At 46.0% G+C, this 14,959-nt stretch overlaps 2 protein-coding genes across 6 annotated transcripts in view; one reads left to right on the top strand and one right to left on the bottom strand.

Moving 5' to 3' along the window:
* The window catches only part of CPQ (carboxypeptidase Q), a 263,180-nt gene that overhangs the window by 225,345 nt on the left and 22,876 nt on the right, over window positions 1-14,959 (bottom strand). The window contains exon 1 of one of the 5 annotated variants that reach the window (XM_073330509.2): window positions 8,898-8,994. The exons of 2 other annotated variants lie outside the window; for them this stretch is intronic. Coding sequence is in view for 2 of the 3 variants with exons in the window: in XM_073330510.2 (XP_073186611.2) it covers window positions 620-740 (121 nt within the window). In the remaining variant the exon portion in view is untranslated. Of the gene's footprint in view, window positions 1-619; window positions 760-8,897; window positions 8,995-14,959 lie in introns of those variants that run through there. 2 more of the 5 variants (XM_073330506.2, XM_073330510.2) reach the window with 2 other exon arrangements.
* Window positions 9,222-11,416, top strand: LOC144930194 (uncharacterized). Its single transcript, XM_078851475.1, has 2 exons — window positions 9,222-10,125; window positions 10,713-11,416. The coding sequence occupies exons 1-2, from the start codon at window positions 9,543-9,545 to the stop codon at window positions 11,231-11,233; spliced, it is 1,104 nt and encodes a 367-aa protein (XP_078707601.1). The 5' UTR covers window positions 9,222-9,542; the 3' UTR covers window positions 11,234-11,416.

Below are 14,959 nucleotides of genomic sequence, written 5' to 3' on the forward strand. Positions count from 1 at the left end.
GCTGAATGGAATGTAGATTCCTGTTTTTGTGTCTTTTTGTAACTTAAGGTTTTGCCTAGAGGGATTCTCTATCTTTTGAATCTAATTACCCTGTAAGGTATTTACCATGCTGATTTGACAGAGGTGATTCTTTTACTTTTTCTTCTATTAAAATTCTTCTTTTAAGAATCTGATTGCTTTTTCATTGTTCTTAAGATCCAAGGGTTTGAGTCTGTGTTCACCTATGCAAATTGGTGAGGATTTTTATCAAGCCTTCCCTAGGAAAGGGGGGTAAGGGTTGGGAGGATTTTGGGGGGGAAAGATGTTTCCAAATGGACTCTTTCCCAGTAATATACCAGTTAGACGTTTGGTGGTGGCAGCGATAAAGTCCAAGGGCAAAAGGTAAAATAGTTTGTACCCTGAGGAAGTTCTAATCTAAGCTGGTAAAAATAAGCTTAGGAGGTTTTCATGAAGGTCCCCATATCTGTACCCTAGAGTTCAGAGTGGGGAAGGAACTTTGACACTGCCAGTCAAATAACACTTAGAACATGGCTTCAGAGGGTGACCAGATATTTCACAATATAGCATCTCTATGTCTGAGTCCAGATATTTGCACAAATGTGATATTTGTTTTAGGTACCTATTTTTATCTTTGTTAAACCATATGCCATTAGCCACACTATCAGAGGCTCATTCACCTGCACATCTACCAATGTGATATATGCCATCACGTGCCAGCAATGCCCCTCTGCCAGGTACATTGGCCAAACCAGACAGTCTCTACGTAAAAGAATAAATGGACACAAATCAGACGTCAGGAATTATAACATTCAAAAACCAGTCGGAGAACACTTCAATCTCTCTGGTCACTTGATTACAGACCTAAAAGTGGCAATTCTTCAACAAAAATACTTCAAAAACAGACTCCAACGAGAGACTGCTGAATTGGAATTAATTTGCAAACTGGACACCATTGCATGAGGCTTGAATAAAGACTGGGAGTGGATGTGTCATTATACAAAGTAAAACTATTTCCCCATGTTTATTCCCCTCCACTGTTCCTCACATGTTCTCATCAACTGCTGGAAATGGCCCACCTTGATTATCACTACAAAAGGTTTTTTTTTCTCTCCTGCTGGTAATAGCTCACCTTGCCTGATCACTCTCATTACAGTGTGTATGGTAACACCCATTGTTTCATGTTCTCTGTATATATAACATCTCCCCGCTGCATTTTCCACTGCATGCATCCGATGAAGTGAGCTGTAGCTCACGAAAGCTTATGCTCAAATAAATTTGTTAGTCTCTAAGGTGCCACAAGTACTCCTTTTCTTTCAACTATCTTCATTATTCCTACTTTAGATGTTCTCAACTGATTTTATCTCCATCAAGTTGTCAACCTCTTTAAAAAGATTCATAGATTCATAGATACTAAGGTCAGAAGGGACCATTATGATCATCTAGTCCGACCTCCTGCACAACGCAGGCCACAGAATCTCACCCACCCACTCCTGCGAAAAACCTCTCACCTATGTCTGAGCTACTGAAGTCCTCAAATCGTGGTTTAAAGACTTCAAGGAGCAGAGAATCCTCCAGCAAATGACCCGTGTCCCATGCTACAGAGGAAGGCGAAAAACCTCCAGGGCCTCTTCCAATCTGCCCTGGAGGAAAATTCCTTCCCGACCCCAAATATGGCGATCAGCTAAACCTTGAGCATATGGGCAAGATTCACCAGCCAGATACTACAGAAAATTCTTTCCTGGGTAACTCAGATCCTACCCCATCTAACATCCCATTACAGGCCATTACGCCTATTTACCATGAATAGTTAAAGATCAATTAATTACCAAAATCATGTTATCCCATCATACCATCTCCTCCATAAACTTATTGAGTTTAATCCTAAAGCCAGATAGATCTTTTGCCCCCACTACTTCCCTTGGAAGGCTATTCCAAAACTTCACTCCTCTGATGGTTAGAAACCTTCATCTAATTTCAAGTCTAAACTTCCCAATGACCAGTTTATATCCATTTGTTCTAAAATACAAGTAAGCTGACTCAGGAACTTCTGTAAGCATTTGAAAGGCTTGCAAGTTTCTTAGTTCTGTGGTTTTTGTTATAAAAGCATTGGAAGACAGAATATGTAAAACTCTTTATTCTTATACACAAGAAGCTAGAATTGTTACACTTTCCTTTGAATTTAAATTGAGCTTCTATCTGAATGCTAAATATTATGCTCTTAGATGTTAAACACTTTTAAAAAGTTTAATAATGAAAATTAAAACCCTTTAGATGGTCCTAAATCTACAGATGTTCAGAGACCTTTTTAAAAATAAGAATACGATGCCAATTAGTCCCTGAAGGGTTTGATATACTCCTTTCAAACATTTATGCACTCTTTATAACCAGTAGTAAGAAATTATATTTTTCACAGAGAAAAAAAACATGTTTTTTAGAAAAACCTTAATTGTAAATGCAAAATGTAGTTTACTCTACAAAGGATGTTATTCTTGGTAATAATTGTTCTGTGCAGGGGTGAGGGACTAATTGAGTGAATGTTTGTAAAGTGCTTTGAAAATGAGAAAAAGGGCTCTACTGCCAAAGCATTATTTTAAGCTGTCCACATTATATTTTCAGGTATTCTTCACCTCTACAATTTAACAAATATTTCTGGATATGTGTACTATTCATTTTATCATCACTGACTTGAGAAATTTTTATGGACACATAGATACCTACGTGGATGTTACCAGTAAAAACAGCAGAATACTCAAATATACTGCTGTACAGGTTTTCAAAGCACTATAAAAACATTACTTTATTAATTCTCAATAGCCCTGTGCAGTAGGTAAATTTTCAGCAAGGCTCTATGACTTAATAGATTATAAATCCAGAAGGGATTGCTGTGATCATGTAGTCTGACCTCCAACACAGGCCATAGGACAACCCTGAATATATTCCTGTTGCTCAAAGTCATACAGCAATTCAGTGGTAGAAGTGATGGCTGTCAGACATACACCAAGCTAATACTCAGTTTTTAAAACCCTTAACAGCAAATGCCCAAACTATAATTAAGAACTCCTCAACCCTTTTTCTGAGCAAACATTTCTTGCAGTTGACCCTATGGTGATGTACTCACTTCTCCTCGACATCCATCTTGGTCCATTTCTCAGCACTTTTTTTTTTTAAATCCATCTTAGAACTTCATCATTCCAAAGGTGCTTTTTAATCTGACTACTGCTGACCCCATATCTATTCTTTTTTCTACTCCTCATGCCCTGAACCCTTTCTTCTCCTTCATTAGTTTCACCATCTTTAAATGTATATTTATATTTCCACACAAAAATCTTTGTTTAGGTGAAGGTTGCAGGCACACACTGGCTTGACTGCATATTACCTTTCAAGAACCACAGAGTTAAGAACAACAGCAAGCCCTCTAAATATTAGATACCCAATACATTCAGGTTTTAAACTTACAAGAAACCTAGACCCCTTTAAAATTTGGAAATGCACAGCAGTCAAGGTATCCAAACTATAAAGATACTTTGATGTTTCTCAGGATCTTACTGCAGAATCATAGCCATCCAGAGCAGTCTCAGTAACCATAAAAACTACAATACCTTACTCTTATCATATAGCAACTATGAGGGGATATTCTCCTTCCCCATGTAGACCCTCTCTTTTCCACTCCCTCCAGGACGAGCACATTGGCATTCATATATCCACCACAGAGACAAAGGAAAGGGTTTAGGGCTCAAGGGGTCATCTTTCTCCCATATCGGGTCCTCTGTGGTAAGGAGACCACTAGATTGGGAGGGTCTGGCTTGGTAGCATGTTAGAAGGAAGTGGAGCAATGATTTCAGTAGTAAGTCAGTAAGCATTTAGGACACGTCTATCTTGCCTATTTGCTACTTAAAGAAAACATGTGTATAACTAAACAGATGGAAAAGTAGCATAGCCTGTGGACCTTGGAATCAAAGGGAATAAAAGAGGTCAGCTCACATCATTTTTGGGAGACTCAATTACTAGACTTTTAAAATTGAGACCCAGAAGAGGATCCATAATCTCTTCTGGGATGCTGATAGTGCAAAGGCCTTAGAGGCACAGAATGAAAGAGCAGAGGAGTTTGAGGATTACCTCAGGGCATTCAGAGAGGGAACTATAAAGGCAGAGGTACAGATTTAGTTATTATTATATGGTTACACTACAGCCAGAATACTGGTGTGTTTTTATTGCTAAGCAGTATGTTTTTCCCATGTTCCTTCTCCTTGGACTGATCAATTACATGGTCCTAGCCACCCTCTGGTAGAGACATTAGTAATTTTCGCAGGACTGCTCTGTTCACTTTCCTCTGATTTTGCCAAGCTTATCATCCCCACAAACAAGTAAATGAGCTAATCTGATTTTCGCCATAAGCGGAAGTTCTGCAATGTGGAATAAGACAAGGATTTAGTAGAGTTAGCATCAAGATTGGAGAGGTTTTGGGCAGGGAGGTTTAGTGTTTGCAAATCCCCTGAACAAAGCTGATGTAGTTAGGAGTTTTTATATGGGAAACACAGGTTTAAAAAAGTAATGTTTGCAAATGCATCTAGACACAAATTTTCAACTTACTGTATTTTTTTAGTTGGAAAACTGAACCCCTTAACTCAAAAATGCAGTCTTCACTAGGAGATTGCTGCTACAGTAACTCCCTGCTTAACGTTGTAGTTATGTTCCTGAAAAATGCTACTTTAAGTGAAATCATGTTAAGTGAATCCAATTTCCCCATAAGAATTAATGTAAATAGGCAGGGGTTAGGTTCCAAAGAAATTTTTTTCGCAAGACAAAAGACTATTTATACATACATACACATATACATACACACACACACACACACATATATATGCACAGTATAAGTTTTAAGCAAACAATTTAGTACTGTACACAGCAATGATGATTGCGAAGCTTGGTTGAAGTGGTGAAGTCAAAGGGTGGAAGAGGGCGGGATATTTCCCGGGGAATGCCTTACTGCTAAATGATGACCTAGCACTCGGCTAAGCCCTCAGGTTAACCCATTGTTGTTAATGGAGCCTCACACTCTACAGGGCAGCACGAATGGAGGGAGGGGAGACAGCATGGCAGACAGAGACAGAGACACACACGGGGTATGAGAGAGAGAGACACGCATAGCCTTTTTACCTTTTTACGTAGATCAGCAAGTTGAGACAGCAGCTGCTGCCAACAAGCTCCCTCCATCCTGATCCCTGTCATGTCCCCCCTTCTGTGTAGATGGGGGGCAGAAGCAGGGGGAAAGGGGGACACCCTGACATTAGCACCCCTCTTCCCCTCACCCCTGCACAGCAAGCAGGAGGCTCTGGGAAGCAGCTCCAAGGCAGAGGGCAGGAGCAGCACATGGCAGTGGGGGAAGGGACAGCTGAACTGCGGGCAATTGTTAGCCTGCTGGATGGCTGCCGCACAGGGAACTCAGGGGAGCAGATGGGGGAGGCGGGGGCCGCTGCTGGTCCGCGCTGGTTCCAAGCCCCCATCACTAGCTCCAACGGGCTGCTCTTTCTGCAAGCAGTGGACAAACAAGGCCATAAGGGAGCGTTGCACAACTAATTGATCAGCAACGTAACAACCGGGACAACATTAAGTGAGGAGTTACTGTACTGGTCCCACCCCAAGGGGAGCTCCATGCAGAATTGTATCTAGGTCCCAGAATTCCTCTTGAAGCTTCCCAATGCACAACGGGAGCACATGTGCGGCTAAAGGCTTTTGCAGATGCAGCATACTCCCCATCATATGACCCAGCAATTCCATTGACCATGCGTGGCAGAGGTCTAGCTCACGGCTCTGCTTCCTCCCTTTGGGAGGAGCATAAGAATAATGATTGAAACTTGTTCAAGGGTGCAAGGATCACAGCGAGGCTTATAATGCTCTCCTGGAGCAGCCCAGCAGGATGTAGTCAGTCGTTAGTACATTGTAGGAATCACTCATTACTTGACAAAGTAACATCATACTCTGTTATACTACAATACACCAAGCACTCTGCTCCTTATGCAGAAGGAGAAGAGAGCATCTGTTGTCTCAGTCCACGGAAAATGAAATTCAGCATTTCAATGAATCGGCTGGGAAAATAACGTGCTGATCCTTACATAATCCACTAGTCAGATATTAATCAGATTTAGCAAACGAAAACAACTGTACCAGAGAGATTAACAGTCATAGGACTTAATGATTACTCAGCATATTTAATCAATCATTTCAAAACAAAAATCAGCACTTTGTTAGAACGTAGGCTACAAAATGAGACACTAAAAAGCAAAGCAAGTGTTCAGCAAGTACATGCTTCCAACAGGGAGTTCGAATAGGGTGTTAGAACCAACTTGCAGACTCTTCACTACAGAAAAACAAAGGTAAGATGATGAACTAGGGAGATTTAAAAAAATAGAAACATGAAGACTTGTCCATATGGTGCATTGATGTGCACCACTTGGGGTGTAAATTCTAGTGTGCACCAGCACATTGTGCACCAACTGTACCTGTGGACCCTGCTGGTACGTATTAAAAGTTCCCTAGTGCAAAGCCATTTCTTTGCCAATTACAAATTTCATCCCCGCTTTCATCCAGACTTCCCTGTGGACTCTCCAGCTCCTGCAGCATATAGCTGGGTTAAACACCTACTGCAGGACACACCCGGCTTTGCGGTGGGGGACAAGGTCTACCCGAAATGTAAAATCCAAGCGCCCGTCAGCAAAATTGGATCACTAGTATAATGGTCCCTTCCCAATAATTAAATAAATCAACCCACTACCTTTAAGTTATAGCTTCCAGAATCTGAAAATCCACCCCACCTTCCATGGCCCTCTCCTGACACCACACGCAGTCCGGAAATGGGTTTTCTGTTTCAACCCGCTGCCTGCACTGGTAACTGTCCAGGCCAGGAAAAGTATATAGTCAAGCAGATTCTATACTCCAATGGGTGCAGGGCAAGCTATTCTACTCGACAGACTGGCAAGGCTAGAGTCCAGATGAACAATCTTGGGAACCTGAGAACATTCATGCCCCAGACCTAGGGTTACCAGGTGTCCGGTTTTTGACTGGAACTCCTGGTCAGAAAGGGACCCTGGCGGCTCCAGTCAGCACTGCTGACTGGGCCCTTAATAGTGCGGTCGGCAGCACAGCGGGGCTAAGGCAGGTGCTGCGGGGCTACGCATAGGGGCATAGGAGCCGGAGGGGGGACATGCCGCTGTTTCCAGGAGCCACACGGAGCCATGGCAAGCAGGGAGCCTGCCTTAGCCCCAAGTGCCGGCTCCACAGCTCCCATTGGCCAGGAACCATGGCCAATGGGAGCTGTGGGGGCGGCGCCTGCGGACGGGACAGCACATAGAGCCGCCTGGCTACACCTCCACATAGAAGCCAGAGGGGGGGACATGCTGCTGCTTCTGGGAGCTATTTGAGGTAATCACCACCCAGAGCCTGCACCCCTGACCTCCTCCCGCACCCCGACCCCCTGCTCCAACCCTAATCCCCCTCCTGCCCTCAGAACTCCCCGATCCCAGCCCGGAGCACCCTCCTGCACCCCAAAACCTTCATCCCTAGCCCCACCACTGAGCCCACACCCCCAACTAGAGCCCTCACCCCCCCTACACCCCAATCTCCTGCCCCAGCCTGGAACCCTCTTCCCCCACTCTGAACCCCCAAGCCCGAAGCCCTCACCTGCACTCCAGATCCCTCATCCCCAGCCCCACCCCAGAGCCCGCTCCCCCAGCTGGAGCCCTCACCCCCCCTGAACCCCAATCCGCTGCCCCAGCCCACAGCCCCCTCCCACACCCTGAACCCCTCATTTTAGCCCCACCCCAGAGCCTGCACCCCATTCTGCACCCCAATCCCTGAGCCAGCATGGTGAAAATGAGCGAGTGAGGGTGAGGAAAGCAAGCGACAGAGGGAGAGGGGATGGAGTGAGCAGGGGGACAGGGCCTCAGAGAAGGAGTGGGGCAAGGGTGTTCAGTTTTGTGCGAGCAGAAAGTTGGCAACCCTACCCAGACATACGATGGGTTTTCCACCAGGCCCATCCTGACAGGCTGGATCCAAGGGCCCCTGGAAGGCACCCCATAAGGAGTGGGGTACTGTCACCCAGATGCAGCTCATTGCCCTCAGCTAATTCAGCAAATTAACCCGGCTCCTGATTGCCCGAAGACTCCATCAGGCACCTTCTTAAACTCTGCAGCAGCCCTGTGTCCCTGGCTGCCCAATAGCATTCCATGTCTGCAGCTGTGTCTCTGGTCCTGCTTTTTGCTCCTGGCCCTTGCTCAAGAACTCTGCTCCAGCTGATACTCTGGCTCTGACCCTCTGATCCTGATTCCTGGCTCTCAGCTCCAGCTAACCCCCTGTGCATGGTAACGCAGCTCCTGATTGGGCTCTGGTCACCTCTGCTCCAACCACGAGGCCAGCCTCCTGCTATGACCATTAGGCAAGACCACCCACAGCCTGGTGCATAACACAGAGAGAAAACTTAAATGAATAAGTGTCTGAGAAACTCTTCTATTCTACTGTGGTAAGGTTTCCCAAAATCCCAGTTGAAAAAAAATACAGACAGAAAGAACACAGTTCACAAGGGTCATGGTTATGGGAAATGAGGAAAGGAAACAATAGGTTTAGGATAATAACCACTTAATTGCTAAAGGTCTTCTAAATCTGTGAAGTATTGTTTCCCCAACTATGTACAGTGTGATTGTCCTCCAAGGAATGCAGGAAATCACATATCTTAAAATACATGAGTTGGTTAGGATAACATCAGATTACACTAAATAGCCCCAGGCTTAGGAGAAATGTTTAGCGCAGTTTTGCCTTTCCACTTCAGTATACATTATACAATGGTACTTTAAATACAGGTATAAAAAGGTTACATTCGTCAACTGGGTAGCAAGCAACTGTACCTGTAACACTTCTTCTAGGCAGTCTCCAAACTCAGATCCCAAATCCTTTTTAAACACTTCATTTCCTATAATGTCCACAGTAGTCATTTTCATTGCCTACAAAGAATACTTAAAAAAACAGAGATGTCTCATACATTTAATGACACGTAAGAGAAAGTCTGTTGTGACAGCTGTGGAGTAAGATGGTTTGAAAGTTAGTTAGATTTGCAATATTAGAAGGAGATTTCCCCTTTAAAAAGTCACAGGGTTCTTCCATCACATGGAAAGACAAAGCAGCATAAAAGCTTAAGCCCTGGTCTAAACTAGGACTTTAGGTCGAATTTAGCAGCGTTAAATCGATGTAAACCTGCACCCGTCCACACAATGAAGCCCTTTATTTCGACTTAAAGGGCTCTTAAAATCGATTTCCTTACTCCACCCCTGACAAGTGGATTAGAGCTTAAATCGACGTTGCCGGCTCGAATTTGGGGTACTGTGGACACAATTCGATGGTATTGGCCTCCGGGAGCTATCCCAGAGTGCTCCATTATGACCGCTCTGGACAGCACTCTCAACTCAGATGCACTGGCCAGGTAGACAGGAAAAGAACCGCGAACTTTTGAATCTCATTTCCTGTTTGGCCAGCGTGGCAAGCTGCAGGTGACCATGCAGAGCTCATCAGCACAGGTGACCATGATGGAGTCCCAGAATCGCAAAAGAGCTCCAGCATGGACCGAACGGGAGGTACAGGATCTGATCGCTGTTTGGGGAGAGGAATCCGTGCTATCAGAACTCCGTTCCAGTTTTCGAAATGCCAAAACCTTTGTCAAAATCTCCCAGGGCATGAAGGACAGAGCCCATAACAGGGACCCGAAGCAGTGCCGCGTGAAACTGAAGGAGCTGAGGCAAGCCTACCAGAAAACCAGAGAGGCGAACAGCCGCTCTGGGTCAGAGCCCCAAACATGCCGCTTCTATGATGAGCTGCATGCCATTTTAGGGGGTTCAGCCACCACTACCCCAGCCGTGTTGTTTGACTCCTTCAATGGAGATGGAGGCAATACGGAAGCAGGTTTTGGGGACGAAGAAGATGATGATGAGGAGGAGGTTGTAGATAGCTCACAGCAAGCAAGCGGAGAAACCGGTTTTCCCGACAGCCAGGAACTGTTTCTCACCCTAGACCTGGAGCCAGTCCCCCCCGAACCCACCCAAGGCTGCCTCCTGGACCCAGCAGGCGGAGAAGGGACCTCTGGTGAGTGTACTTTTTAAAATACTATACATGGTTTAAAAGCAAGCATGTGAAAGGATTACTTTGCCCTGGCATTTGCGGTTCTCCTAGATGTAGTCCTAAAGCCTTTGCAAAAGGTTTCTGGGGAGGGCAGCCTTATTGCGTCCTTCATGGTAGGACACTTTACCACTCCAGGCCAGTAACACGTACTCGGGAATCATTGTAGAACAAAGCATTGCAGTGTATGTTTGCTGGCATTCAAACAACATCCGTTCTTTATCTCTCTGTGTTATCCTCAGGAGAGTGAGATATAATTCATGGTCACCTGGTTGAAATAGAGTGCTTTTCTTCAGGGGACACTCAGAGGAGCCCATTCCTGCTGGGCTGTTTGCCTGTGGCTAAACAGAAATGTTCCCCGTTGTTAGCCACAGGGACGGGGGAAGGTTAAGGGGGTAGTCACGCGGTGGGAGGAGGCAAAATGCGACCTTGTAACGAAAGCACATGTGCTATGTATGTAATGTTAACAGCAAGGTTTACCCTGAAAGAGTGTAGCCACTGATTTATAAAATGTGTCTTTTTAAATACCGCTGTCCCTTTTTTTTCTCCACCAGCTGCATGTGTTTCAATGATCACAGGATCTTCTCCTTCCCAGAGGCTAGTGAAGCTTAGAAAGAAAAAAAAACGCACTCGCGATGAAATGTTCTCCGAGCTCATGCTGTCATCCCACACTGACAGAGCACAGACGAATGCGTGGAGGCAAATAATGTCAGAGTGCAGGAAAGCACAAAATGACCGGGACGAGAGGTGGCGGGCTAAAGAGAGTAAGTGGCGGGCTGAAGACAGGGATGAAGCTCAAATGTGGCGGCAGCGTGATGAGAGGAGGCAGGATTCAATGCTGAGGCTGCTGCAGGACCAAACCAGTATGCTCCAGTGTATGGTTCAGCTGCAGCAAAGGCAGCTGGAGCACAGACTGCCACTGCTGCCCCTCTATAACCAACCGCCCTCCTCCCCAAGTTCCATAGCCTCCACACCCAGACGCCCAAGAACGCGGTGGGGGGGCCTCCGGCCAACCAGCCACTCCACCACAGAGGATTGCCCAAAAAAAAGAAGGCTGTCATTCAATAAATTTTAAAGTTGTAAACTTTTAAAGTGCTGTGCTTAAAGTGCTGTGTGGCATTTTCCTTCCCTCCTCCACCACCCCTCCTGGGCTACCTTGGTAGCCATCCCCCTATTTGTGTGATGAATGAATAAAGAATGCATGAATGTGAAGCAACAATGACTTTATTGCCTCTGCAAGCGGTGATTGAAGGGAGGAGGGGCGGGTGGTTAGCTTACAGGGAAGTAGAGTGAACCAAGGGGCGGGGGGTTTCATCAAGGAGAAACAAACAGAACTTTCACACCGTAGCCTGGCCAGTCATGAAACTGGTTTTCAAAGCTTCTCTGATGCGTACCGCGCCCTCCTGTGCTCTTCTAACCGCCCTGGTGTCTGGCTGCGTGTAACCAGCAGCTAGGCGATTTGCCTCAACCTCCCACCCCGCCATAAACGTCTCCCCCTTACTCTCACAGATATTGTGGAGCACACAGCAAGCAGTAATAACAGTGGGAATATTGGTTTCGCTGAGGTCTAAGCGAGTCAGTAAACTGCGCCAGCGCGCCTTTAAACGTCCAAATGCACATTCTACCACCATTCTGCACTTGCTCAGCCTGTAGTTGAACAGCTCCTGACTACTGTCCAGGCTGCCTGTGTACGGCTTCATGAGCCATGGCATTAAGGGGTAGGCTGGGTCCCCAAGGATACATATAGGCATTTCAACATCCCCAACAGTTATTTTCTGGTCTGGGAAGTAAATCCCTTCCTGCAGCTTTTGAAACAGACCAGAGTTCCTGAAGATGCGAGCATCATGCACCTTTCCCGGCCATCCCACGTTGATGTTGGTGAAAAGTCCCTTGTGATCCACCAGAGCTTGAAGCACTATCGAAAAGTACCCCTTGCGGTTTCTGTACTCGGCGGCTTGGTGCTCCGGTGCCAAGATAGGGATATGGATTCCATCTATGGCCCCACCAGTTAGGGAATCCCATTGCAGGAAAGCCATCCACTATGACCTGCACATTTCCCAGGGTCACTACCCTTGATATCAGCAGATCTTTGATTGCGTGGGCTACTTGCATCACAGCAGCCCCCACAGTAGATTCGCCCACTCCAAATTGATTCCCAACTGACAGGTAGCTGTCTGGCGTTGCAAGCTTCCACAGGGCTATCGCCACTCGCTTCTCAACTGTGAGGGCTGCTCTCATCTTGGTATTCATGCGCCTCAGGGCAGGGGAAAGCAAGTCACAAAGTTCCATGGAAGTGCCCTTACACATGCAAAAGTTTCGCAGCCACTGGGAATCGTCCCAGACCTGCAACACTATGCGGTCCCACCAGTCTGCGCTTGTTTCCCGAGCCCAGAATCGGCGTTCCACAGCATGAACCTGCCCCATTAGCACCATGATGCATGCATTGGCAGGGCCCATGCTTTCAGAGAAATCTGTGTCCATGTTCTGATCACTCACGGGACCGCGCTGATGTCGCCTCCTCGCCTGGTATCGCTTTGCCAGGTTCTGGTGCTGCATATACTGCTGGATAATGTGTGTGGTGTTTAATGTGCTCCTAATTGCCAAAGTGAGCTGAGCGGCCTCCATGCTTGCCTTGGTATGGCGTCCGCACAGAAAAAAGGCGCGGAACGATTGTCTGCCGTTGCTCTGACGGAGGGAGGGGCGACTGACGACACGGCTTACAGGGTTGGCTTCAGGGAGCTAAAATCAACAAAGGGGGTGCCTGTACATCAAGGAGTATTTCAAGCAGGACTTCACGGAGGGTTCCAATAAGAAATGGTGCACCTAAGTTATTGTCCTTATTGGAACAAGGAAGTTAGCCTGGCCTCTGATTGATACATGGCTAGATTTACCTCGCTGCACCTTCTCTGTGAGTGACTGCAGTGTGATCTAGAAGAATGAGTCCCCTAGACAGGGGAGGGGAGGAAGCAAATGAGTACAAAACAAATCTGGTCTATTTCTTGTTTTGATCCACTCCATCTATCTTTTACATCTTTGGCTGGCAGCAGACGGTGCAGAAGGACTGCATGCCATCCACATCTCATGGCTGCTCGGCAGAAGATGGTACAGTACGACTGCTAGCAGTCCGTATCGCCTGCCCGCTCACCATAAGACGGTTCAATAGGACTGACTGCAAGACTAAAGAGAATGGTCAAATTCTCTTGGTCAAGTCACTCCAAATTTAGTCCCTGCGCCCATGTCTGCCCAGGCGCTCCCAGCCGACGTGGCCAGGAGCACCTCGGACATGACGATGACGGCTACCAGTCGTACTGTACCGTCTGCTGCCACAAGGCAAGGGGTTGCTGCTACTGTGTAGCAATGCCATACCGCGTCTGCCAGCACCCAGGAGACATAGGGTGACGGTTACCTGAGCGGGCTCCATGCTTGTGGTATGGCGTCTGCACAGGTAACGCAGGAAAAAAGGCGCGAAATGATTGTCTGCCCTTGCTTTCACGGAGGGAGGGAGGGAACGGGGGCCTGACGATATGTACCCAGAACCACCCGCGACAATGTTTTAGCCCCATCGGGCATTGGGATCTCAACCCAGAATTCCAATGGGCAGCGGAGACTGCGGGAACTGTGGGATAGCTACCCACAGTGCAACGCTCCGGAAGTCGACTCTAGCCTCGGTACTGTGGAAGCGCTCCGCCGAGCTAATGCACTTAATGCACTTAGAGCATTTTCTGTGGGGACACACACACTCGAATATATAAAACCGATTTCTAAAAAACCGACTTCTATAAATTCGACCTTATTCCGTAGTGTAGACATACCCTTAGAAACCTGAAATGTGAAGTAGTAAAACAGATATTTCTCCAGGATTGCTCTCCAGTGTTGCCAAGATTTGCAAATGAAACATCGTCCTAGATAATAATCAGTTAAGGCTCTTGGCTCTGGGAACCCACCCAGCCAAAGTTAAAATTATGACTTGAACTACAGAGTCCTTCTCATTAACTTTTTTGCATCTAGCACTTGGGGAGGGAAGGAAACTGGATACAACTCAGAAGTCTTACTATATGTGGACCTTGAAGCCTGACACAGCAGATATAGGGCCAGCTCTTGAGCTGGTGTGTACCAGCATAGCTCCATTGACTTCAACAGAACCATGCTGATTTAAAACAGCTCAGGATCTGGCCTGTAGGTTGTTGGGTTTTTTAAGTATTCTCTGTAGGCAATGAAAATTACTACTGTGGACATTATAGGAAATGAAGTGTTTAAAAAGGATTTGGGATCTCAGTTTGGAGACTGCCTAGAAGAAGTGTTACAGGTACTGTTGCTTGCTACCCAGTTGAAGAATGTAACCTTTTTATATCTGTATTTAAAGTACCATTGTATAATGTATACTGAAGTGGAAAGGCAAAACTGCGCTAAACTTTTCAACAGAAAGCCTCAGGCTCTCAGTATGATACTTTGATGTCATCTCACTCATGAGCTGCTACTAAAACAGTTGACAACAAGCCTGGAAAATCACACCATGAAATAACAGCAATGGTCAGTCTGCAATTTGTCCAAGAAACAGTGAAGGCCAAGACAAAAAAAAAAAGAGAAAATGGACAACAGTTAATCAAAGAGCAATGCTTAAACCAAACAAAAGCTGAGATAAAATAGCAGAAATAACTGTCAGTGAAGTGTCCAAGATTAAAAATCCTTGCCAAGGAAAAATGTCATTCTTTTGGATTAGAGGCACAAGACCAAGATGTGAGTCAAGTGGGAATCTCAAATAAGGAAGTAACTGAATGAAACACATTCAATGGGAGGAGAA

This window comes from Lepidochelys kempii, chromosome 2 (assembly GCF_965140285.1).
Source record: "Lepidochelys kempii isolate rLepKem1 chromosome 2, rLepKem1.hap1, whole genome shotgun sequence".
Taxonomy (NCBI): Eukaryota; Metazoa; Chordata; order Testudines; family Cheloniidae; genus Lepidochelys; species Lepidochelys kempii.